Source organism: Podarcis raffonei, chromosome 6 (assembly GCF_027172205.1).
Source record: "Podarcis raffonei isolate rPodRaf1 chromosome 6, rPodRaf1.pri, whole genome shotgun sequence".
NCBI lineage: Eukaryota > Metazoa > Chordata > Lepidosauria > Squamata > Lacertidae > Podarcis > Podarcis raffonei.
Genome location: NC_070607.1, coordinates 67537329 through 67564282, shown reverse-complemented (window position 1 = coordinate 67564282; position 26954 = coordinate 67537329). Strand labels below are relative to the sequence as shown.

The window sequence follows — 26954 nt, the reverse complement described above, 5'->3', positions numbered from 1 at the left end:
TCATGTTGATTTCTATGTTGCATAACCCCTGGCAACTTTTCTAAAGTTTCTAAGTCCTTTGAGATATGACACACAAGCCATACAACAAATGCAGGAGGGAAACAGCAACAAGTAAGTTCTGAACAACCCCACAAGCAAGGCAAGAACCTGAGTCATCAGCAAGTACCACAAAATGTCAGAGTAAAAAGTAATCATGAAATAGGAACAAGAGTCAACAAGACTCTAACGAGGCAAGAGGCTTAGCTGGAGCCAATGCCCATTTGCTCCTCCCATTGCAATTTGCCTTAGTCAGTGGCCATTCCACCAGGTCATTAAGTTATACTAAGGAAAAGTTGGGGGTTGTACCTAATACGTCAGACCCACCGAAATCACTATTGGCTAACTTAAGTCCATTGATTTAAGCGGACTTATTCTGAATATGACTGTTTTAGATGGATACAACACTTTGCTTCCCTCCCCTCCCCATGTTCCCTGAATCTGCGTTTCAGATTGCAAGTCAATATTTTAGACTGTAAACCACAGTAAGCCTAAAGTCTGTGGATGAATGTCCACAAACGCATTAGGCTTAGTGTTGAGTGCAAACTTAACTAGAATGTTTGGCCTGGGAGAAAAGACAGAAGGGGGCAACATTGTACCTGTGTAGCCAATGGCTGTTTGTGAGGAAATGTGGTGTGGTCCAGCTTTGGAGACAATCTCAACCCGGTACTGAGTCCCCGGCACCAGGCTATCGAGGGTCACCTGGGTAGTTCCATGTGGCACTGAAACATTCCGGATAACGGAGAGAGATTCACCCGAGTAGAGCTGCACCCAGTACTCTCGTCCTCTTCCTGATTCCATCCAGCTCACAGTCAGCTGCTGGGGGCTCTGGCTGCTTTTCACACTGACATTAGCCAGAGACAGAGGATCTGTGGTTGCAACAAAAATGGTGTGTGGGAGGTACATCATGGTGGCATAAGGAAGCAGGCACACAGCTGCTTTCACAGAGGCATTTTGTGTTAGCTTTAATGTGACATGTATCACTGTGGCATCTTGAGGCTTTTGCCACCTGCTTGCTAAATTCCTAGATTTACACATTCTGTGGTTTAACCGGCAGTGCGTTATTAACACTCAAATAATTTTGTTCCAATGCTACATTACTCGACCTATTCCATACTCTCCAACATTTCTCCAATGGAAATAAGGATGTCCCATTCCATAATGATAATTTTACTATTTATACCCCCCCACATCTTAGTGGGTTGCCCCAGCACTCTGGGCAGCTTCCAACATATATAAAAAACATTAAATGCTTTTTCAAAAAAACTTCCCTATACAGGATTGCCTTCAGACGGCTTGGGGGTTGGATAACTCCATACTGTCCAATATTTCTTCAATGAAAATAGGGACATGTTAATTTAAAAAAAGAAAAGAAAAAGAAAAGAAAATAGGGACATCCTAAGGGAAAGTGGGATATTCTGGGATCAAATCAGAAACTGAGGCACCTTCTTTAAATCAGGGATGTCCCTGGAAAATAGGGACACTTGGAGCACCTGCTATTCTTGGGGTTAACAAGAAGCTGAGATGTTAGATTGCACAAATGATGGAAGCTTAAGAAAGTCTCACTATTGAGGTCTCACACTGTTCAGAAATTCTTTTGCATACTCACATGTCCATGCAGAGACCACCTGTGCTGAAGCCCGGTATATTCCTGCCAGTGCTATAACCTCCAAGAAATATTGGCTGCCAGGAAGAAGGCCCTCAAAAGTGAAATTCTGCATGCCTGGCCCAATTGTGATGTTCCTCTGCAAAGGATGCTCCTGGCTGTAGAATCGCAAAAAGAGCTGGTCTCTGTCACCTGGAGGCAGGTCCCAAGTGGCAACAAGACTGGGGGACCATCTGCTACTGGCCAGTGTCACCCTTGAAGGAGGCAAAGGGTCTGAAAAGAAATAGATTTCTCAGTGGCTGGTCGGCACCATACAGCAATGCCCGGCCAAGACATTTTGCTTTCTGCATCCCCTTCCCTAATTCTCCTACAGAATCCCATTGGACTGGCAGACTCTTATATCAGCACTGGGGACAGGACACTGTCTTACATCACATCCACACTAGATTAGGGTGCCCAGGGGCACTGGCAAGGAGCCTAATGCCATTCCCTCTGCCCTCTTAAAAGACACAGCCTGAGATGACTCATTAGCCATTAGATCTAATTACATTCAGGGAGGAAACGGGGAGGAAAGAGAGGTGAGATACAGAAGCCAATGCAGATGTTCTCCACAAGGGCAGGTATTCTTGGGTGTTGGAAAGAAGAAGAAGAAGAAGAGTTTGGATTTGATATCCCGCTTTATCACTACCCGAAGGAGTCTCAAAGCGGCTAACATTCTCCTTTCCCTTCCTCCCCCACAACAAACACTCTGTGAGGTGAGTGGGGCTGAGAGACTTCAGAGAAGTGTGACTAGCCCAAGGTCACCCAGCAGCTGCATGTGGAGGAGTGGAGACGCAAACCCAGTTCACCAGATTACGAGACTACCGCTCTTAACCACTATACCACACTGGGAAATGGTTGCTATTTGTTATTTATTTAACATGTGCATGAGACCTAAAAACCTGGGGTGTAGTTGTGGGACCAAAATACCAGCAAGCTTTAATTTCTCCTGAAAAACTCATATCAGCATTTGTAAGGAGATTACTACCCTCCAAGTCCAGTTTCAGACACTCTGCTCTGCCCACCCACCCTGGCTTCAATCCACAAAATGGTCCCAATTGGTTATGTTACGGGTAACTCCCCTTTGGGGCTAGATGCTTGTGAACTTACCTTTTCATATACACAGGTTTATAATATTTATCCACTGGGGAAAATGGGATGTGCAGCCTAAAGGCTCATGGCTGTCAGATATATGCAGATAGGAAAAGTCCATATGATTCATACAGGGAGGGTGGGGATGCTGTGCTCCAAGAACTAGTAATACATCTTGTACGGTCCAAACAACATTTATGTTTTGCTCAGGTGTGAGGAGGAAATCAGAAACCTGGGCAATGGGTGGAAGGGGATACACATGCAAATTCTCCTAATTTGGAGAAGGAAAAGACCCCTAACAAACCAAATGAAGCCTTGCTCTATTTCTTTTTAACATTTACCAGTTATGGATAGTTTTGGATTTGGAACTTGAGTTTGTGTTTTTATTATTGTTGCTTTGGGCGGCAAAAGTATAAAATTATTTACCCCACCAGTTTGTTTCTTGCCTTAAATTCATCAACAAGAATTAAGATTTTAAAGGAAAAGTTTGAAAATGTTTTGAAATTGAAAGGTCAAAGGTCTGAATTCAAAAGTCTGAAACGCTGGTGAAAATTTCACGTACTTCAGAATTAGGCTATTCGGAATCAGGCTAAACTCCTCTGTCAGCAAAGGCCAAACTAGGCCTCATAATATCCCTACCAGCCTCTTCCCTGTCTTCCTGCCTCTACTATTCCTTCAGATGGGATACATCTTCTCTCTCCTGTTCATGGGTAAATACGGAGACTCGATGGAAATCAACCAGGGACAGAACCTGCTGGGAGAACCCTCAACTGCTTCTCCAGAAAATGGCATACTCACATGTCCAGTCACTGGCTGTTTGAATGATGGATGGATATGGTCCAGCCACTCCCATCATCTTCAGAGTATACTGACGCCCTGGGATCAGCCCGTCAAAGGTGACATTTGTCCCACCCTTCGTCGCTGTTACATTTTTCACCACCAACTGGGATTTAGTTTCCAAGAGAGTCCCTGCATAATTGCCTCCGACCCCAGAGGGACTCTGCCAAGAAGCCCGTAGTGACCTGGTGCTGTGACCGCCATTACTGAGGCTCAGATGCTCCGGAGGCAAAGGATCTGAAAGGAGGAGATCAGACCAATTTCAGGCATTTCTGAGGTTTGTCTCTAGCTTCTTCACCCCTTTGCCTTTGGAAGCCTTAACGCTGCCCAAATAATGACACCAAAGGTGCAGTGGTCCTTTGGGGAAGCTGAGGCTTTGCGATTTGATCAGATGGACTTTATTATTTGCTAATTTGTTGAAGACATAGCAGCAGTGGCTAGGACTAAGGTGAAACTGTTCAGACTCCCTCATTACTTTTGCTTCCACCAGGAGGTGCCTACATTCACAGTACTGAAATGTTGTTTTCTTGTGATGTTGTTACATGCTGCTGTATCATTATTGTGAAATAGTTCTTGTTGATTTTGTGGTGTATTGCTGTCAGCTGCTTTGAGCATAAGTGGAAAGGCAGCACACAAATGAAATGGTGGTGACGATAAAGGCAAAAGTGTGAAATGTCAGTCCAGTGCCACGGGTTCTGAAAGAGATCACGAGCCTTTCAGCTCTAAAATCACCTCCTCACTAAGCTCCAGGGCTTTGGGGGTGACTGAACTTTGACAGGCCCCACCTGTCTCTCTTGCACCCACCCAGACCCCTTTCCCACTTCAGTGGCAGCTCCTTTTCCCCTTCAATTACCCAAGAAAACTCTCAAGGCTTGGACCTGACAGTCGTGTGCATGACAGCCTATTGGACTTCCCATGGCACTTACGTGTCCAGTTGCTAAGGACGAGGGGCGGGGAGATGTAGGGCCCAGCAATGGTGCAAATCTCCCAGGAATAGCGAGTGCCTGGTATTAACCCTTCGTAGCGCAGACTGTTATGACCCTTAGGCACGGATTTGTTTTGCACCAGCATGTGGGGTTCCGTGGTGTACAATGCTGCCACATAGCCAGTCCCAGGCGCCTCTTGCCAGTGGGCACGGAGCATGTGGGCACTGCCTTGGCTCGACAAGCTCCCACCTGGCGGAGCTGCGGGATCTGGAAGGGGGAAAGACAGACACAAAATTATGCACAGGGCCTTCTATGAAAGGTCTGGGTTGATACGAATTGGGGAGCACCTATTTGGGAGTGTAGAATGAAAGGGTGACCAGAAAAAAACCCTTTCCCAGAAGACTCATTGTGATGTTTCTCCCATCCCAGCTTCCAGAGTAGAAGATGGACATAATTATCAGAAAGGTCTCCTCTTCAAGTCAACTCAGAATATTTGTTTTGTCCAACGCCTAATAACTGAAGCCCCAGCCAAGACAGAGAACTGTTCTCTTGGAGTCTCTCTTCACTGACCCTGACAGATGGTTGGGAATGCTAAACAAACAAAAATCTTGCATTTCTATCCTGCCTTTCTCCCATCATGGAAACCAAGGCAGTGCACATGTGGTTTCCAGGAAGTCACCCATCCAGACCCAAACCTGCTTAGCTTCAGCAAGCTGGTGCCCTCATTTGCCTTGGAACCATACTTTATGACCCTGTGGTGAAGAAACCTCTTTCTGTGGTCCCTTAGGTTGAAGTTGATGAAGCATCAGTGTTGGCGCTGAAGACAGTGAGGGATGGAGTCAACTAACGGGTCCCCACTAGCGCAATGGGTTTTTCCCCCACCCTCTCCTCCCTCTGTGCCCTCATCTCCAATTGGCTGAGGGGTTGGAGGTTGGGAGAAGCCCCAGAATGGTGTGGGGGAAGATAGGAGTGGGGAGATAATTCCATCCAGCAAGTAGAAATGCTTGCACTGACAGAGTGATCTCCTTAAAGCTATCTTGAATTCTTCCCTGTGTGTCCTCACCTTACCAGGATTCCCTTCAGTCAGGTAACTGAAATACCCTCCTACCCAAAACCAGTAGCAAAGCATTTCTATAGGAGCCACTGCCTCCCGGCAGGATCTGAGCTTCAAGCCCTGCTTACATGTCCAGGCAGAGATGCTCTTTGTAGATGCTTTATGGGGTCCAGCAACAGCGGTCACCAAGGCAATGTAGCTTTTCCCAGGGCTCAGACTTTGGAAGGTGACCTGTGTGCTGTTCCTTGCCACCGATACGTTTCTGACAGGTGTCCTGCTCTCCCCTTCCTGCAGAATCACCAGATAGAATTCTCTTCCTCCAGCTGGTGAGTTCCATGTCACTTTCAAAGTGTTATTTTTGCCACTGTTGACCAAGCTCACATTGGTTGGCTTCAGGGGGTCTGGGGGAAAAAATGAAAGGAAGGATCAGCGTTCACCATTAATGAATTGCCAAGAAACAGGGTGTTGTCAGCCTTCCCAAACCTGGTACTCTCCTGATGTATTGGACTACAACTATGATCATCCCTGACCATTGGTCATGCTGGCCGGGGCTGATGTGAGTTGTAGTTTGGAGGGCACCAGGTTGGAAAAGTGTGATGTGGTCTGTAAACCTGTGGACAGAGCTTATGTCTTCCTTAATTCAGAGCCAACAAATCATGTTAGGTGCTTTAGGAATAATTAGTAAATAGATTGTGATAGCTTTCCAAACCCTTAGCTGCTCATATGATTCAGAGTTCTCCATCTCAACTCTTAGGATAATTGAAGGGTCAAGCTAGCACTGATAAGTGGAGCACAAAACTGGAGGTTTGACATATATTTCAGATGCATATCTGAATGTGATGTAAACAAAGGGGGATGTTTGGGATGTACCTGCTCTGCTCTTGAGTTCTATGAGAAATAGGGGAATATTTTGCATATTAAGACTTACAAACACACACAATGTCAAGTCTCCCTGACGGCAACTACAGTTGATGTAAGGGAAACCCATACTTCAAAGGAAGGAAATGAATTTAGTTGCTTTGCATAATACAAGTGAGGAAAAAACCAAAGGCTCAATTTGCAGGTAGCTTGGATTCGCCAAACATGAAAGCTAGTCAACTGGAATATAGGGATCGCCTTTTAGAAATGGTCCCTGGGACCTGAAGGACCCTCCTGCACTGAGAACACACCCACCGACTGGAAAAAGTCTGGTTGACTTTTGGAAATTCTCAACTTTATTGGCACTGCTTTGGTAACGTAAAACACAATGTCTCTGGTTCATGTATTCAGAAAGTAAATTATGGAGCCTCTATTACAGTAGGGAAACACAAGCACCAAATAATGCGAAAAGAACAATAAGACTGTCTTTATTTCACAGCCAGAAGCACTATACACATGTTCATGTGTGTTAGTTATCCCTATTAAACAGACTCAGAGCAAGCTTCTAGGTCTCTCAGGATAAGGACTACCTGTTATTGTAACCCTGCCTTATTCTGTTTCATAGGCTCAAAGTAGCCTCTCATTCCAGTTTAGGCCTGCCTACCTGACTTCCAAGTGCCTTGAACAGTATCCTGCTGCATACTCACATGTATAAGCTGTGACATTGGGCCCCTCTATCAGGTAAAGCCCAGCTGCGGCACTGATCCCTAGGCGATAGGGGGTGCCCGGCTGCAGGTGCTGGAAGACGTAACTGGACAGGCCTCTCCTGAGTGACACTGTGCTGCTCTCAGCTGCGGTGTGGAGGTTCTGCAGAGTGAGATGGAGCCATTCTGCTCCCTCTGTTTTGGCCCATGAGGCTGTCAGACTGGAGCTGGAGTTGCTATGGAATGCCAATGCCTTGGGGGCAACAGGAGCTGTTGGGACAAAGGAAAGCTGAAGGGAGCCATCTCTCACTACAGGAAACCACCTGCTCCAAGAAGAGGGGTCCCTTTTCAAAGATACCCCCACTCCATGGAAGTCCCCAGTCCTCGGAAGAGGACACTCCAGCACCCTTGCAAACAAATCAGTCAGTGAAAGCAGCTAAGCCACTGTCATTTTTTACTTGCTTGCCTTGCTCACACATAAAGGTAAAGGTAAAGGTACCCCTGCCCGTACGGGCCAGTCGTGTCTGACTCTAGGGTTGTGCGCCCATCTCACTTAAGAGGCCAGGGGCCAGCGCTGTCCGGAGACACTTCCGGGTCACGTGGCCTGCGTGACGAAGCTGCTCTGGCGAGCCTGCACCAGCACAGCACACGGAAACGCCGCTTACCTTCCCGCTATAAAGCAGTACCTATTTATCTACTTGCACTTAGGGGTGCTTTCAAACTGCTAGGTGGGCAGGAGCTGGGACCGAAAGACGTGAGCTCACCCCGCCGCGGGGATTCGAATCGCCGACCATACGATCGGCAAGCCCTAGGCACTGAGGTTTTACCCACAGCGCCACCCACGTCCCTCATACATACGTTTGCCAATTGCTCACACATACTGCTCACACATATTGCTCACACATACGTTTGCCAATTTTTGATGGCACGCTGGTAGCCTAAAGCAGAGGTGGCCCTGCAGATGTTGCTGGACTCTAGCTCACATCAGCCCCAGTCACCATGGCCAACAGTCAGTGATGATGTGAGTTGTAGTCCAGCAAGAACCACAACCTCTCTGCCTTTGGCCTAACGGAAGAGAAAATGGTCAGTTTTAAGAACACAGGGATATAAGAGCCTCACCAGAGCTGGCTAAAGACCCTTCTGGCCCAGCATCCTGTTCTCACTGTGGCCACGTGAAGCCTGCAACCAGAACCTGAGCACCAACAGCAGTGTCTCCATTTGTGATTCCCAGTGACTGGTTGTCATCTTTTCCTGCCTGGCTGCTTGAAGGTGAGTCTTACTCCATAGACAACAATTGTCTAAATTGCCTATCTAAATTGTAAGCCGCCTTAGGGACTGCACTGGGCTGAAAGGCAAGTCATAAATCACTTTATAATAAATAGATAAAATGTCAGGCCTCATAAGCTCCACGGGTGTCGTAAACTAATCTCAGGCATGGCTAATTAGCCCCTGCCTACTTTCTTTTCCCCCTCACTACTCCTTGAGCATGCGGGAACAATGAGATAACGTAGCCCCACCCAGGTATCTGATTAATTTCTGGAGACGCTTCTGTCTCTACAGAGCTGATTTTATCCTCCAACAACACCCTCAGGTCAGAGTAGCAACTTTCCATACCGGTCCATTGACGTGCACTGGTGCTCGCTTTGGAATATCCAGCCAGGGTGGTGATTCGCAGGGCATATTCACTGCCAGCTCGAAGCCTCTCAAAGCGGAAGGTGGTGGCCCCTTTAGGGAGAGTCACATTCCTGACAGGTGCCTGTGAGTCTATGTGGTACAGAACCAGCTGGTAGCCATCTTTCCCGCCAGGGGCTTCACTCCAAGAGGCTACTAACACAGAAGGGCCATCATAGCTGAGGATCACGTCCCGCACAGCTAAGGGAGCTAAAACAAGATGAAGGTTCCAAAACAGTTGCCAGTGAGTAAGCATTTCAGAATATTTACCAGATCCCCAAACCTGCTCCTATCTCTCTCAAATCCTGACCAGATTTCTAAAGTATTTTATGTGAGTTCTGTTCTAGCCTATCTGAAGTACAGTGGTACCTCAGGTTACAGATGCTTCGGGTTACAGACTCTGCTAACCCATAAATAGTACCTCAGGTTAAGAACTTTACTTCAGGATCAGAACAGAAATCGCGTGGAACAGAACAGCAACAGTGGGAGGCCCCATTAGCTCAAGTGGTACCTCAGGTTAAGAACAGTTTCAGGTTAAGAACAGACCTCCAGAACGAATTAAGTTCTTAGTTGTCCTATAGCAAAACTTGGAGGGCTACGGGTTCCCCACCACTGAACTGAAAGATAAACACTTCACAGTGAAAGTCGACTAATGTTTACTCAGAAATGAAACCCACTGTGATTGGGAAAGTGCACCTATGATTGCATGCTTAAAGCTTCACAGTCCTCAGCTCAGCCTTATGTAAACTCAGCCTGCATGCAGACACAGGAAACAGGGTGTCTATAGGTAAAGAAGTGCTGGGCTGTTGCCAGGGCCACAATTAAGTATCTTGATGCCTAGGGCAAAGAACATGAAACACATCTTTAAGTCAACCCCCCTATTTTATAACGTAAAACATTAACACCAGTTATAATAAAACGATAAATAGCAAGACTTGGATAGACACAGTTGGTGAATATTCATGGATTATTTTAGGAGGTCTGATGACTCTGGAACTGGGAGAACTGACAGCGCCTGGTGCTCCAAAGTTTTGCCTTTCAGATTAAGGCTGTGTACACACTCTACCTCTGAAATGCACAGTTGCCATTTTATTATAGCATGCTTTTTTACATAGGACTTTACCATTGTACAAGGGACATGGGTGGCGCTGTGGGTTAAACCACAGAGCCTAGGACTTGCTGATCAGAAGGTCGGCGGTTTGAATCCCCGCGCTGGGGTGAGCTCCCGTTGCTCAGTCCCAGCTGCTGCCATCCTAGCAGTTCGAAAGCACGTCAAAGTGCAAGTAGATAAATAGGTACTGCTCCGGCGGGAAGGTAAACGGCGTTTCCATGCACTGCTCTGGTTCGCCAGAAGCAGCTTAGTCATGCTGGCCACATGACCCGGAAGCTGTACCCCGGCTCCCTCGGCCAATAAAGCGAGATGAGGGCCGCAACCCCAGAGTCGGTCATGACTGGACCTAAAGGTCAGGGGTCCCTTTACCTTTTTTGCCTTTGTACACAGCTTTATGCAATGGCACAATCTAAAGTAGCAGCTGCTAGCCAGGTTGTCTGTAAACACAGGTGGGCATGTTTTAAAATTAGTGTGCAACAGTGTTATCTACTCTCCTGAATTACTGGGTCCACAGACTTTTTGTTTTTAAAGTTGTTTTCTGCAGTCTTTGGAAACTGGTGTGCTGATATACTGGTGTGCATCACCATAAAGAGACAACTAAGATATGGTATGGCTTCCTGTTTTGACTATTTCATTCATAGACAAGTTAAATACGGGGAGGGGGAGTGGCACAGTCCTGCAAGGCCAGAAGGTCTGCCCCAATAGGAGGTGACCTGAGAAAGCCTGCTCTGTGTACACACGCCGGCAGCGTGCACTTGAGAAGTGCATTCTCAGCACAAAATGGATTATAAGCACTCCAGCAGATCAACCATTAGTGCGGGGGCAGGGATGACATGGGGATGATGTCATGTGTACAGCACCCGAAAAAGGTTCCTGTATCCAGCTCCGAATGCACATTATCACACAGTATGTACACACCCTAAATATTTGCAGGATTTAAATCATTACTACAACCAGCAATCTCACCTAAGACATTATTTTTCTTAAAGTAAATTTCATTTTAGTAAATAATGCATATAGCATGTTTTACCTTCATTGGAGGTTTTGAAACAGAGGTTGGAAGGCCATACTTAGCTGGGGTTCCTGCATTGCAGGGGGTTGTGGACTAGAGGATCCTTGGAATCCCTTCCAACTATACTGTTCTATGAATTATGATTTTGGTGGGGACTTGGATCAGGTGCAATCCTACCCTAGCTCCGACCCTGGTTGTTGCTATACTTCAGAGGCACTCTCACAAGCACAAACTGCAGTGAGGTTCTGCTACAGCTTGAATGACAATAAAAAGCACTTAAATGGAAACGTACACCACCTCAAGTGTGTGGCTGTGGTAAAAACAGTTTTTGTGAAAACACTGCATTCAGCAAATTTCAGCTGGTGACTGATACACGAACTTCTGCCATCAAAGGAATTTTTCGTAAGCCTGGAAAACACTTCTCTGTAACAGAATTGTCTGGGCACAGTTTGTCTGTAATAGAACGACCCATATCAGTTGCTCCAACAGAAAACCTTGGGCTGTTTCTGCAATTAGTGGCTCCCACTGTTCCAAAGTCCACAAGGACATTGTGAGACGGTTGTGGTACCATTACATTAGGAACAGGCGGCCATGGAATAACTCTGAGCTAACTTTGCGGCCAGCTGCCTGCAGAGCCTGACAATTGCTCTCAGTTTCTGTGCAAGTCACAGGGAAAGGTTGCAAATCAGTTTGCCTTAGTTGATTTCAATATCATTGTACATGTAAATTGTACATTGTACATGTAAATTTGAAGGTGACTCGGAAACTACAACTAATCCAGAATGCGGCAGCTAGACCGGTGACTGGGGGCGGCCGCCGAGACCATATAACACCGGTCTTGAAAGACCTACATTGGCTCCCAGTACGTTTCCGAGCACAATTCAAAGTGCTGGTGCTGACCTTTAAAGCCCTAAACGGCCTCGGTCCAGTATACCTGAAGGAGCGTCTCCACCCCCATCATTCAGCCTGGACACTGAGGCCCAGCGCCGAGGGCCTTCTGGCGGTTCCCTCATTGCGAGAAGCAAAGCTACAGGGAACCAGGCAGAGGGCCTTCTCGGTAGTGGCACCCGCCCTGTGGAACGCCCTTCCAGCAGATGTCAAAGCGATAAACAACTACCTGACATTCAGAAGACATCTTAAGGCAGCCCTGTTCAGGGAAGTTTTTAACGTGTGATATTTTACTGTATTTTTGGTTTCTATGGAAGCCGCCCAGAGTGGCTGGGGAGGCCCAGCCAGATGGGCGGGGTATAAATAATAAATTATTATTATTATTATTATTATTATTATTATTATTATTATTACATGTAAATTGCAAGCCAGGGAGGTTTGGAGGATAAGCTGTGATCCACCTTAAGAAAACTAACTTGGTAGCAAGTTTCATTCTAACTAATGAGACTTTGCTTCCAAGCAGGAAATACTTAGGATTGCAGCGTTAATAAAAGCAATGTTGCATGCACAAAACAACATGTTGCTTTTAGCTATACGATTCAGATGTTTCTGGAATGAAATGGCAAATGCTGAGAAGGGATAATGGAACAAAGTATTCCCCCTCCCCAGCAAAGCATCTGGAAGTTGTGAACAAGAGGGTATAGTGTTGCATAAACGATGGGCCAGACACACATTTTATTGGCCCAACTTGGATGTGCAAGCAGAAAAAATAGCCAGATGTTGCTGCATTTGTGCTAAATACTGGATGTAGAACCGCAAGTACTGGTACATCATGTTATATTTAGCCTGACACAGCTAAAGCAATTCAGCCTGGAAGAGCCATCCAAAATCAAGTTCAGACCACTGTAGATGTCATAGAAAAAAACAAGTATACTGTAAAGTGATCCTGCATGTTTCTAACATTTGATGGTATTTGCATGAACATCAGTGTGAGCGCAGTGTGATTGGCATAGCCTCCCAGAAGCATCTTCTGCCATGTATTTTCAGACTCTAAGGAGGATACGAATGGCAGAGGGTATTAAATGAAAGCAAAAGTCCTAGGCTGCTCCGTTATCCTTCCTTTATGGGTAGCTGGAAGCTTTGACAATGAAATGGCAGCTTTGATTTTTTGAGGGCAAGGCTCAATGAACTATCTGCACTAGTGCAAGGCATAGTGCTAGCCGAGTGGGACTTTCCTCCATGGCATAGCAGCTCACAAGCCAGGGTGGTTCTTGCCTCCATCCTGACCCACTTAGTTGTTCTTTTACTTGTTCAGTAAGCTAGAAAACATCTGAGGGCAGCTCTATTCAGGGAAGGTTTTAATGTCTGAAATGTTATTATTTTTTATATTTTGCTGGAAGCCGCCCAGAGTGATTGGGAAACCCAGACAGATGGGTGGAGTATAAACAATAAAATTATGATTATTATGATTATTATTATAGAAGTGAGCACTTTCAACTTTTGAAGAAAGCAGACAGCCAGGCATGTCAAGGGGAGGCCGCCATTACACAATGTGGCATGCTGAGTCTTGAGTGTGTGAATGAAAGCGAGAAAAGGCGATGTCCATGTTTCTAAATATAAACCAACTCTATGCTCAGAATAGCCTCATGCGGCAAAGTAGATGCATTTGTCTCCCACTTACCTGTCTGCCCGGTGACTCTCCTGCTGTAGTTTCGTGCACAGACCAGCAGCACGGTGACTTCAATGCTGTATCGTGTCCCAGGAAGCAAGCCCTGGAAGTCAAAACTGGTGGCATCGATCCCAGCTGATCCATTCTGCAGCAAAGAGTCTGTCTTGAAGTCATAAAGCGCTAGTGAAAAGCCCCGGACATCTCCAGGGGGCCTTTCCCAGGTCAAGAGGAGGTAGTCAGAGCGACCTTGGCTGCTGATGCTCACATTCAGGAAGTGTCCTGGGGAAGATAGACCATGTCATTACCGAGGAGGCTGGTTTAGTCGTTGTTTGAGGACTATCCCTGCCTCCAGGTCTGTCCTGACCGGAAGGATACAGTAATCAGCAAGGGAAACCCACATGACCTGAAAGTGTTGCTGTGCAATGCCAGGTCAATGATGAATAAAACCACTGCCATCCACGACCTGATTGTGGATGGAGGATTTGACCATGTGTGACAGAGACCTGGTTGGATGAAGCAGATGGGCCTGTCCTTGCCGCTGCTTGCCCACCAGGTTTCTCTTACGCACAGCAACCCAGGTCATGTGGGCGGGGAGGGGGGGTTGCAGTGATTTTTAGGAAGTCATTAGTCTGCACCAGGCGTCCTATTGGGAAGACCCAGTTTTCTGAGTGCATGTTCTGGAAGTTGGGCAATAGGGGCAGTACAGGATTCCTACTGGTGTACCGACCTCCCCGCTGCACCAAGGATTCCCTGCCCGAGCTGCTTCAGGTCGTGGCGGATATGCTCCTGGAGACACCTAGCTTGGTTGTCCTGGGGGATTTTAACATCCATGCCGACACGACCTTACAAGGGGCCGCTCGGGACTTCGTGGAAAGCATGGCCTCCATGGGGCTGTCCCTGAATAAGTTTGGCCCAACTCATAGCCGTGGACATGCCTTAGACTTGGTGTTCACCTCTATGGATGTTGGTGATCTGACACTAACTAAAAGCGAAACAAAAGAAGTGCCATGGTCAGATCACTTCCTGGTGCAACTGGACTTCTCCGCAACCCTTCCCCTCTGCAGGGAGGTGGGACCGATTCGGATGGTCCGCCCCCGCCACTTAATGGATCCAATTGGCTTCCAGAGAGTGGTAGGGGATGCTTTATCCCAAGTTGATGGCCTTTCAGCTGATTCCCTGGTGGCCCGCTGGAATGCGGAGTTAACCAGGGCTATTGACTGTCTGGCTCCGAAGCGCCCTCTCCGATTGCATGGAGCCCGGACAGCCCCGTGGTTTTCCCCGGAGCTGAGGGTGATGAAACAATCGTTGAGACGGCTAGAGCGCCAGTGGCGGAAAACTCATTCTGAATCAGACCGGACACGGGTTAGAGCTCAACGTCAAGCCTACCAAGTGGCAATGGCGACGGCGAAGAGGGCCTTCTTCGCCGCCTCCATTGCATCTGCAGAAAACAGCAGCAGGAGACTTTTTCAGGTGGTTCGCAATCTATCGGAACCACCTGTACCACCGGGGCCTGGTAGGGACCCCAAGATCTCCTGCAATGCTTTTGCAAAGTTTTTTGCAGATAAAATCGCTCAGATTCAGAAGGAGGTAGACTCCACCGTGGGAGCAGGGCCACGGCGGGAGAGTGCTAGAGTTCTGTCTGGTCCTGTTACATGGGATCAATTCCAATCTGTTACCTCCGAGGATGTGGACAGGCTGCTTGGACAAGTGAAACCGACCACCTGTCTCCTTGATCCTTGCCGATCCTGGCTGATAAAAGCGAGCCGGGAAGGGCTGGGCGATGGGCTCTGCGGGGTGGTGAATGCTTCCCTCTGTGAGGGAGCCTTCCCAGACCCGCTGAAAGAGGCGGTCATTAAACCGCTTCTTAAAAAAACATCTTTAGACCCGGCCAATTTGGCCAACTATCGCCCAGTCTCAAATCTGCCATTCTTGGGCAAGGTGATTGAGCGGGTGGTTGCTGAACAACTCCAAGCACGCCTGGAGGAAACGGACCATTTGGATCCCTTCCAATCGGGATTCAGGCCTCACCATGCGACTGAAACTGCCTTGGTCGCACTGGTTGATGATCTCCGGTGGGCTAGGGACAAAGGTGAGAGCTGTTTCCTAGTTCTGCTGGATCTCTCAGCGGCCTTTGACACCATCGACCATAACATCCTTCTGGACCGTCTAGAGGGGCTGGGAGCTGGGGGCACTGTCATACAGTGGTTCCGCTCCTTCCTCCTGGGCCGTGTCCAGAAAGTGGTGGTGGGGGATGAGTGTTCAGACCCCTGGGCTCTCACTTGTGGGGTGCCTCAGGGTTCTGTCCTCTCCCCCATGCTTTTTAATATCTATATGAAGCCGCTGGGAGAGATCATCAGGGGGTTTGGACTGGGTGTTCATCAGTATGCAGATGACACCCAGCTCTACCTCTCCTTTAAATCAGAACCAGTGAAGGCGGTGAAGGTCCTGTGTGAGTGCCTGGAGGCGGTTGGAGGATGGATGGCGGCTAACAGATTGAGGTTGAATCCTGACAAGACAGAAGTACTGTTTTTGGGGGACAGGGAACGGGTTGGTGTGGGGGATTCCCTGGTCTTGAATGGGGTAACTGTGCCCCTGAAGGACCAGGTGCGCAGCCTGGGAGTCATTTTGGACTCACAGCTGTCCATGGAGGCGCAGGTTAACTCTGTGTCCAGGGCAGCTGTCTACCAGCTCCACCTGGTACGCAGGCTAAGACCCTACCTGCCCGCGAACTGTCTCGCCAGAGTGGTGCATGCTCTAGTTATCTCACGCTTGGACTACTGCAACGCGCTTTACGTGGGGCTACCTTTGAAGGTGACCCGGAAACTGCAATTAATCCAGAATGCGGCAGCTAGACTGGTGACTGGGAGTGGCCGCCGGGACCACATAACACCGGTTCTGAGAGATCTGCATTGGCTCCCAGTACGTTTCCGAGCACGATTCAAAGTGTTGGTGCTGACCTTTAAAGCCCTAAACGGCCTCGGTCCTGTATACCTGAAGGAGCGTCTCCACCCCCATTGTTCAGCCCGGACACTGAGATCCAGCGCCGAGGGCCTTCTGGCGGTTCCCTCATTGCGAGAAGTGAGGCTACAGGGAACCAGGCAGAGGGCCTTCTCGGTAGTGGCGCCCGCCCTGTGGAACGCCCTCCCATCAGATGTCAAAGAGATAAATAATTACCTGACATTCAGAAGACATCTTAAGGCAGCCCTGTTCAGGGAAGTTTTTAATATGTAACGCTGTACTGTTTTTAACACTGATTGGGAGCCGCCCAGAGTGGCTGGGGAAACTCAGCCAGATGGGCGGGGTATAAATAATAAATTATTATTATTATTATAAGGTGCTCAAAACTGTATTGTCCTTCAGGGTCTGCTGTCTTTAACCCCCAAACCCAAAGGCCTGTTCTCTATCTGACATAGATCAATAACACCTTCATCACCTAGGTGAGTAGGAAACGTGATGCTATCCTGATGTTGTGGGCTCCATATTATTTATTATTTATTTTTAAAAAATAATTGTATAACACACACACACAATCAAAGCTGTCACAAACACACACAGAGACACTAAAAAGTATATAAGAATTTAAAACAGATCACGAGCTAACTATGTTTCTTTGTTGACTCTATAAGTGTGGCGGCACATAAAAGTTTTCACAAACACCTGTTGAATCTCTCTTGGAAGAGCACTCCACATGACTGAGCCAGTGACATTAAAGGCTCAGTTTCACGTTGATGTCAAATGAGCCACACAGATTCAGGGGAGTTCCCTTCATCCCTGACCATTGGCTGGGGCTGGTGAGAGTTGCAGTCCAAAGCAACTGGAAAGCACCACATTGGCTACCCCTGATCTGGGCCAAAAAGTCGGAGGCCCTTGAGATATCAGCAAAGCCTCCTCACTCTCATGCTGAGCCTGAGTAGGAGTGGTTGGTTTATAAAAAGCAACAGTAGTATGACAGGCAAATCCACTGCATTAGAATAGTCATGTTTTAATTCTTTAGCATCTACAATTGCCAAACAACAGACAGGAAAATCATAATTTGGTCTGCTAAGACCATCAGCAATTTTGAAGTGGTCAAAGTGGAGGGGGGCAGTGTTGGCAACCCCAGCACTACATGATTCATTGTCTGTAGTCAAGCCCCACAATCCAACCACGTTTGTTCCAGCTCCTTAGAAAGGAACTCAATATTTACATCAGGCATTCCTGAAACTGATGACACCCTCACCCTGAAATGCAAATAAGAGACTGAAAAAGCCAGTCTGACTCCCAGGCATATCCTTCTACGAGTCAGATCCAGAAGAGAAAATAACTTGTCACCTATGGCTCCCAGGTAAAGGTGCCCCAATGCATCATGAATAATCTACAGCCTATCCTGGACAATTCGACAGGCCTTGGGTGGTAGCCCTGTTCACACTTGCAGAAAGCCCCTCAATTGAAACTGGCTAGTCACTAGCAACAATTAACCTAAGGACCAGTTTCTGCAACAAGCCCAGATGCCAACTCTACCTCCGTTTTCATACATACAACAGTCTTACAGACATCATCCATAAAGCCAACCATATCATCAGGTGTTCGTTCACAGGCTCATCTTCCAATTCATTACATGTAATTTTTGTAATGCCCTGTCAACAATGCCCTTCTGGTGTCTACCTAGGACAGGCATCCCCAAGCTCGACCCTCTAGCTGTTTTGGGACTACAAAACATCCCTGACCACTGGTCCTGTTAGCTAGGGATGATGGGAGTTGTAGTCCCAAAACAGCTGGAGGGCCGAGTTTGGGGGTGCCTGACCTAGGACAAGCAAGTCAGTCTTTACAGAAAAGAATAAGGCAACACAAAAATGGCAATATTCAGAAACCATTGGCAGTCTTTAGAAAACACTTTGTTCCTAACCTAAAAGCCATCATTTTTCCGTGAAGGCACTTCATTCCAGCGTGAAATGGCATCAACATAGATAATAGTTTCCTCTCCTACTGCAGGTAAGTAATTTAAAAATTAGCATAGTGAAGCTAGGAATGTTGTGTTATTGCACATTGCTGTTGTGATTGGCCACTATGCTTATTTTGTTGACATATAAGCTTTGTGCAGAATCACCATAGGTTGTAGCCCTGTTCAGGCAATGGGGCATGTTTTTGTGTGCAGTGGTGGGACGTGGTGGGTTTCATCCAATCATACAAGTACTGAAATCTTTGTCTGCAATGTGTATGCACACGCACATGTGTAAACAGAGCCTGCCACTCCTGCATTTCATGCTATTTGGCTTCATTGTTTACTATCTTTCCCCTCAATGCCCAACTATATCCACTAACTGTGCATAACTCTTCATGCATCAGAAGATGTGAACTCTAGTCGATGACAGCTTATGTCACAATGAATCTGTTGGCCTTTCAGGTTCTACAATACTTTGGTATGCTTTTCCCCCCTGGTGGAGGTAATTATGAGTTTTGGATGCAAGATCTGCAGACACCTTGGGTGGTTTCATTAGGTGAATTAGCAGTTTAAGACAGACCTTGCCCTGTTCCTTTCTAATTCTAACTCACTGTGGAGAAGTATCTACATAATGAAGTCTTAATGTGTTCCTAGGATTGCAGTGTAATTCTCTCTGGAGACAAAGGCCTTATTTAATGCTTTGCTGATGTATTAGAAGTGTGCCTAATGCCCTGTTTACCTGCTTGCTGGCAAAGTCTGTGTGCAACCTGTGCTACTTTTGCATGTTGTAATTGTTAATATATTCTTGGTGGCTTGTGTTGAACTCACCTATGTGGAAATTCTGCATGCTGCAATTAATTGTTGAGCAAACATGTATCCAGGTTAATTAATATTGATAAAAACTTCAAGGTTTTATAACTATATAACCTTTAGAAGACATCTGAAGGCAGCCCTGTATAGGGAAGCTTTTTAATGCATAATGTTTTATTATGCTTTTATTTACTTTGGAAGCCACTCAGAGTGTCTGGGGCAACCCAGTCAGATGGGCAGGGTATAATGATGATGATGATGATGATGATGATGATGATGATGATGGAAATGTGCAGTCCCTGAGTTAAGAGAATTTGGCTTGACTTGGTTTCCAGGAGGAAAGCAATAATAACTTTTGCCAATTCATTTTGGGCCTTTCCTTCACAATATTCTCCATCCCTGCAAGCATTAGATAGCTTACAGAATTCAACATCTATTTTTATGCTAAGGCAGAACACTTGTAGAATGCTGCTGTCACTTTTCATGATCTTGAATGTGCATCTTGCTTGCCTAAAGAGATCTGACTTTTAACAGTTCTTTGTTTCGCCAAGGCAGTTCAGAAGCTTTTGTCTACTACTGTATATCTCTAGCTACTTGAAAACACACTGAAATTCATACACAGAAAAGGTGAACAATAGTTTGGAGAATCGCCCGAATAAGGGAGGCCTAATACAATTCGGCACTGGCTCCAGGTTTCTTTTTACCCAGAACAGTCTGTAGAAACATGGTGCCGGGAAAAGAATATTTCCCTAGGTGTGTGTATTGCTGCATGGAAAGTGGTAGTGCAAATGTCACAAGCACTTATAGGACATATGATACAGAGCTTGTGTTGTATTGTGGACAGAGTGTAAGAATAGGACTGAGGAAACCTAGACTCAGTCATGAAGCTTAGAAGGTGATGTTGACATAGTCACTGTCCCTTAAGCCTTAGGTATAACACTGGGTGAGGATAAAACTGGAGAAATCATGAATATTGCGCAGAAGGAAGGAAGGAAGGAAAGAAGGAAGGAAAATTAGAGATTAGCAACACAATCTCCACCCTCCTTCCTTCATTGTCTACTATTTTAATTAAACACACTCACACTCACACACATATTAGTAGTAGTAGTACCCACCCATCTGACTGGGTTGTCCCAGCCTCCTATAAAGGGTTTGCGGTCTCCCAACGTGCACAATAAGCCAATTCTTTTAAAAAGTTGTGGACTGTAAGAATGCCGCCACCACCCCGACACACACAAATGCCACAGATAGTTTTCAGTGACTCTTTAGATTAAGGAGGGTTTTTCAAGCTGTGTCCTTCCCCATGAAGCTTGGCTCCATAAAAGCCAGTTGGAAGTTGAAGGCTGAGCTGCACTGGGGAGGAAAAGTATCTCTCCCTCTTCTTCAGGGAAAAGAAGGTGAGAACATTGAGGGACACCTTCCCATTACATTCTCACTCCCTTAGGTCTCCATCACTCCGTCACTTTGTCCCTTGAAACGATCTCTAGGGAAATATATCTGGCTCCAATAACAGTGGATATTCCTGTGATATTCCAGATTTCCGTGTCTGGGAACTCCCAGGGGAGAGGAGCAGAAAACTCACCTTTCTCGTCAGGCAGTCCTTCCACTCCTGGATTCCTTTGCCAATCTGTTTGGTTGCATCTGTCATCCTATGAGATTGAAATTAATAAAATCCTTAGTGGTGTCTGGATAGAAGCAAGGCTCAGAAAAAGACTGCATCTCTATTCTGCCATAAAAACAAAGAGACACAACACCTCTAATGTTATGACACCCCAGTGGTGTGGAATCTGTGACCCTCCAGATGTTGCTGAACTCCAATTCCCATCGCCCCCAGTGAGCATGGCCAATGGTCACGGATGATAGGGCCACAGGTTTCCCCACCCCTGAGATACCCACCTTTATGCCTGGTCCCTCACACTTGCAGTATGTGGAGGGGACACCTCTCTGATTCGAATCACTAAGTCCAGTCATCCCTATCCTGGTGCCCTCCAGATGTATTGGACTCCAGCTCCTATCAGCCCCATCCAGAATAGTTAATGGCCAGGGATGGGTGCATGAAACTATTTTAAAACAGAAGTGCATCCTCGCCAGACATTGCTACCACAACCTCAAAGGGGAAGAGAGTTTGCATCCAAATGGATGGGTACAGCATGGAATGCCTGAGTGGTGGAAGGCTACATCTTCTTTTCACAGTCAAGGGCTCAGCATTGACAGCTGCCAAGTGCTGTCCAACTACAGATCCTACCTAGACTGGCTTACAGGAACTGTAAGGTCTGGCTGCCAGCCTCCCTTCCCAGCTTGGTATGTCTCTCTGGAAGCCAGACTTGTTGCTGTGTACAGCCAAGCCCTGCCTCTTGCATTGTTTCTCTTTGTGGCATTATCCAGGTTGCTTCCTTCGTAACAAGGGTCAGGTCATTACGCTGCAGCTGTAGTGGACTCCCTGGTTCTCCCCATTTTGGTATGTGGTGGTAAAGGGTGGTGCCTGAAGTAAACAATTAGGGGCAAACTAGGCATTACATGGGACGCGGGTGTCTCTGTGGGTTCGAAGGTCGCCTGTTCGAATCCCCACAACGGGGTGAGCTCCCGTTGCTCGGTCCCTGCTCCTGCCAACCTAGCAGTTCAAAAGCACATCAAAGTGCAGGTAGATAAATAGGTATTGCTCAGGCGGGAAGGTAAACGGCGTTTCCGTGCGCTGCTCTGGTTCGCCAGAAGCGGCTTAGTCATGCTGGCCACATGACCCGGAAGCTGTACGCCGGCTCCCTCGGCCAATAAAGCGAGATGAGTGCCGCAACCCCAGAGTCGGTCATGACTGGACCTAATGCTCAGGGGTCCCTTTACCTTTACCTAGGTATTACATGCAGTCAATGTTCCCTCACAGGTGTTTTGTGTGTGTGTGTGTGTGTGTGTGTGTGTGTGTGTGTGTGTGTGTAAAACAACATCATAAGTCTGCATATGTAAACATAAATAGAGGAATAGTGATAGGAAGGTGGTATGTTATTTCCCATTTTTACCAAAACTAAGATACCTGTGGAAGAACAGTTGGGGGGGGGATGAGATTATAAATGAAAGAAATGGGGGGGTCAAGCACACGGACACCACACTTTCCCTCCACTTAAATTTTTAGCCTTCTAAGGCTTTTAATTTTATTTTTAATGATTGGGAAAGTTACACCCAACTGCATAAAATGTCTAGATTTCGCCTCCACTCTAGTTGCAGCCCTATGGCAATAGTTAGGTTGGAGGAACGTGAAGTTGGAAAAGCCAGGAAGAAATGATCCATGGGAGTTCCTCCTCTTTGCATCAGGTTCAGTTTAAGCTCTGCTGTCCTAATTTTGCTCCTAATTTTACAATGAGATTTGGACAAGAACAAAAACCCCTAAGATTTGCTTATCAGGGTCTGACCAAAGATTCCCCTTATCCTGCATTCTGTCTCCAGTAATGGCAACCAGCAAGGTTGCCAGCAGAAAGGAGCAGGTCTGCTTTCCACAACAGGCTGATGTGTAGAAATCAGTGGGTACAATGTTTTTTATTGCAGGATGGAAATAAACATTATCCGGGGCCAGATTCAACTAACTGGTCCTGCTAGCAGAAGCCCATACAAGGACTTCCACTAGCACAATGAGGCTTCCTTCCAGCTCAACAAATTAGTGGAAGTGTGGGTCAGCAGTACCCCCAGAACAGCATGTATGGGGAGATAATTTCATTGGGCTAGCAGAAATGCATTATGATGGAATGTTTGTAGCAATGTGGAGCTGAATTCCTCCCAATGTCTGTGCATCAAGTTGCTGTTAAAGGCAGAGCTACATGGACTGGAAAGGACTGAAGCTGGCAACTCTCCCAGCTGGATGACCCTGGATTGCTCACAAGCAAGGCATGCTGGAATAGCTTTCTCCTGCTGTATCCCCCCCCCCCCACATCCATTAATCCTGAACAGTGAAGTTCTATTCATGAAACGTGGAAGGAAGTTCTGTCCTTCAAGATTATTACTAGTTGTCATTGAACAATCCTGACTTTTGAAATTTATTTTTAAAGGTATTTATGCTAGTGTGGCCATCATTACAGCTTGTCGGAATGATTTCCACATATGAATTGTGTGTGATGATGCATACTGTTTTGTTTGTTCTGAATATGCTGCTGAATATCATGGTTAAAACCAAGATCTAGTGCAGAAGTTACCAACAAGGCACCCGATAAACGTTTGTTGGACTCCCATTATTACCAGCCAGTATAGACAAGGGTCAAGGATTATGGGAGTCCAACATCTCTGGACTCCCAGAGAGCTACCCAAATGAAAAAGAGGATTTTCAAAGGCTTGCAAGTATGTAAATCTTATGGTTGGAATAGCATCTCATGCAATGCATCTGGGGAATTCTCGCAAGTGGCAGGGCAATGCAACACCAATCCCTGTCCTCGGCCTCACCCTGCCTCCAGGATGGTTCTCATGACATGAAGAAAGTGATCAGAATCACCAGGGAAATCACCTGCCTGGCTGAACAACCTTCCCTAGAGCAGAGCCGAAATTTCTTAGAAGATGTGATTTTTCATTCTTCCTCTTACCTCATTCTTCCCCCTCCTCCCAAAAAGAGAAAGCCATTTTGCAGAATTTTCTACTACAGTGATACCTCAGGTTAAGTACTTAATTCGTACTTAACCTGAAACTGTTCTTAACCTGAAGCACCACTTTAGCTAATGGGGCCTCCTGTTGCCACTGCGCCGCCGGAGCCCGATTTCTGTTCTCATCGTGAAGCAAAGTTCTTAACCTGAAGCACTATTTCTGGGTTAGCGGAGTCTGTAACCTGAAGCGTATGTAACCTGAAGCGTATGTAACCTGAGGTACCACTGTAATATTATCCACCTTTTTTGTGGTGCCATCATTCCCCTCCATCTCCTGCATGATCCCGAATGATGCTAGGGCCCTTTAGCAACAAAGTGGGGGTGGGGACTTGGGGATGCAGAGGTTGTGCTACTGCCACACCTAATGGTGACATAATAATGAGGATAATTTCTCCTCTCTCTGGAGAAATGGTCTGAAACACAAGTTTTTTTCTGTACACAAACAGAGTAGAGAATTTTGGGAGGCCAAAATCCTGAACCGGCACATGGAGTCAATGTACAAATCAGACCAAAAGCCTATCTAGTCCAGCATCCTGTTCTCACAGTGGCCTTCTAGATGCCTATGGGAAGGACATGAGCTCAATGGGCCCCTCCAACAACTACAGCAATACTGTCTCTGATTCAGGCAGTAGTACATAAGGCCATTGTGGCTAGCAGCTGTTGATAGCCTCTGTGAATTTGTCGAATCCCCTTTTAAAGTCACTCAACTTGGTGGCCATTACTACATCTTGCAGTGCTTCCTTTTGCCTGTCCTAAACGTCCCAATATTCAGCTTCGCTGGACAACCCTGGGTTTTGGTATTATGAGAGAGTGCTAATCCTCTCTGTGTCCACACCAAGTATAATTTCCATCTCTTACATCCCTCCTTGTTCGCTCCCTTCTCCCTGAACAAAAAAAGGCCCTAGGAGTTGTGACCTTTCCTTGTACAAGAACTGATCTGGTCCCAACGAAAGAAGAACAGGAGACAAAATTAATGGACTACGCAGAATTGGATAAAATGACAGGAAGGATTCGAAACCTGCGGGACCAGAGATTTACAGAAGATTGGAAGAAATATACGAACTATTTGAATAGCAATTGGAATCAACAAATTACGCTAGTAGGTCTACAATAAGTTTTGTAAGGAGAAATATATGAAATATTGCAAAGAAGAGAAAGAAGAGAGATATTAGTTATGAGATTTAAATGTAATAGTGAAAATAAGAAATGTAAATTAAGTAAATAGATTGGAAAATTTTCAGAGGTGATTGATGGAAGTAAAAAAATTGTATAAGATGTTAAAGTACGTTTAATTATTGTTGAAAATGATATGTTGAAAACTAATAAATTATATATATATATATATATATATATATATATATATATATATATATATATATAAAAATATATATGCGCACAGAACTGCACACAGTATTCCAGGTCTGGCCGCACGGTAGATTTGCGTAAAGGCAAATTTCTACAACTATCAATGCATTGTGAGGGGGGAAAAGAGGAACTAGGCCCTTAATGGAAACAGGTCACAGAGCTGCGCCTGATGAGGGTTCATGTGCCCCAGCCGGGGTGTGTGGGAAGCATACATAAGTCCAGAGAGGCTGGCAGGAAACACCCAAGTAGAACTAAAAGTATAGAGTATGAAGTATAATAATGCACCTCATTCCAGCATTTCCAACAGACTCAGCATCCAGACTGGGAACCTGGTGTGCTTCTGAGTCGGGCAGGTGAAGGTGTGAGCAGCGGCAGAATGTGCCACACACACTGAGCACCAGGGCAATTACTCACGACAAGCTCCCATCTCTGTTTACAGGCCCACTGCGTGGCTTTGCCTCCTCACACAGGAAGCCACCTTCTCCCAAGTCAGACCCTTGGTCTAAACAGCTCTGGGGTTTCAGGTAGGGGTCTATCTCCTACCTGGAGATGCTGGGGACTGAACCCGAGACCTTCTCCATGTGCCCTACTACTAGGCCATACCCCTTCCCATGCCCCGTTCCTGAGCGCTGCGAATCCCCATGCGCCACAATAAGTGTCCTCCTGTCCTGTTCACGCGCACTGCCTTGGCACAAGGCTCTGTGGTCTCATTTAGAGGAGAGGCTGGGGGAAGCTCCTGGAGGGAGCCAGGCTTCTCTAATGGGCAATGGTGCTAATTCAGCGCAGCTGTGTGGCCAGCAGGCAGGAATGCTCTCATCCCCCAGCGGAGCAGAGAAATGCAGGCTGGCTGTAACTCGGAGGAGCCGGCCTCCACCGCCAGCTAGGAAAGGCACTGGAAGAGAGAGAGAGAGAGAGAAACGTGGACTCACCTCAACCACAGCTTGCAGATGCGCCTGTGAAGAGGCCCATTCCATGGGCAGCAGCAGCAGCAGCCACAGCATCTGGTGGAGAGAGGGGAACGAGGAGCAGAGAAAGGCAGCCGCAGCAGCAAGTTATAGTCCTCTTCGAAGAGCAGCTGCCCTCCTCACCCAGCTGTCCCTACGGCAACTCCTGCAGACTTTCCTCGCTGGCCTGTGACATCAGGGCCCTGGCATGCAGGATGCCAGCTCCAGCCGCCAGTTTGCCGGGGAGTTCAAAGGTGTATGTGTGAGTTTGCGAGAGGCTGTGCATGAGAGGACGAGGAGCGTGCCTGTGTGTCTGAGAGAGGGAGAGTGTGCCTTCCTCTCTGTGTGGGGGAGCATCGACTGTTCCCTGCGCGCGAGAGGCTGTACGTGTGTGGCTGCGTGTGTGAGCAAGCCTTGCCAGCGCTGTTCCTCCATGTGGGAGTGTCTGTTTCTATGGGTGTGTGTCTCCAAGAGGACGTCTTTTGTCCTGGGTTTTTCTTTTGTTTTTTAGACATTTTCTTCTTTGAGAACAAGTTTGTCGAAGCTGACAGAAGTTGCCGGGGAGGGACTGGGGGGTGGTTTACTCTTCTTGCTCAGGGTGGTAGAGTAGCCCAAAGAGAAATGTCTGCCTGTTCTCTCTCTCCTGGAATGAACAGACAGCAGCGTTGACCCACTAGGAGTCTCAGTTCCCATAAACTCAAAAGCTCCGGAATGGTCAGTGGAGTTTCAAGAACAGTGAGACCTCAGGCTGACTGAGCCACTGAGCCAGAACTGTGACACAAAAAAAGAGCTGAAAAG

The 26954-nt window shown here is 46.8% G+C and overlaps 1 protein-coding gene across 3 annotated transcripts in view; it reads right to left on the bottom strand.

The window, feature by feature from the left end:
• LOC128416244 (receptor-type tyrosine-protein phosphatase V-like) overlaps positions 1-26739 on the bottom strand; it is a 65777-nt gene extending 39038 nt beyond the window's left edge. For all 3 annotated transcript variants that reach the window (XM_053393708.1, XM_053393710.1, XM_053393709.1), the window contains exons 1-10: positions 26142-26739; positions 20817-20883; positions 13516-13782; positions 8767-9033; positions 7156-7422; positions 5719-5991; positions 4537-4803; positions 3572-3847; positions 1646-1915; positions 636-905 (exon numbers count right to left, since the gene is read on the bottom strand). In XM_053393708.1, coding sequence (XP_053249683.1) covers positions 636-905; positions 1646-1915; positions 3572-3847; positions 4537-4803; positions 5719-5991; positions 7156-7422; positions 8767-9033; positions 13516-13782; positions 20817-20883; positions 26142-26213 — 2296 coding nt within the window. In that variant the 5' untranslated portion in view covers positions 26214-26739. The remainder of the gene's footprint in view (positions 1-635; positions 906-1645; positions 1916-3571; positions 3848-4536; positions 4804-5718; positions 5992-7155; positions 7423-8766; positions 9034-13515; positions 13783-20816; positions 20884-26141) is intronic.
• Between the last annotated feature and the right edge of the window lie 215 nt (positions 26740-26954).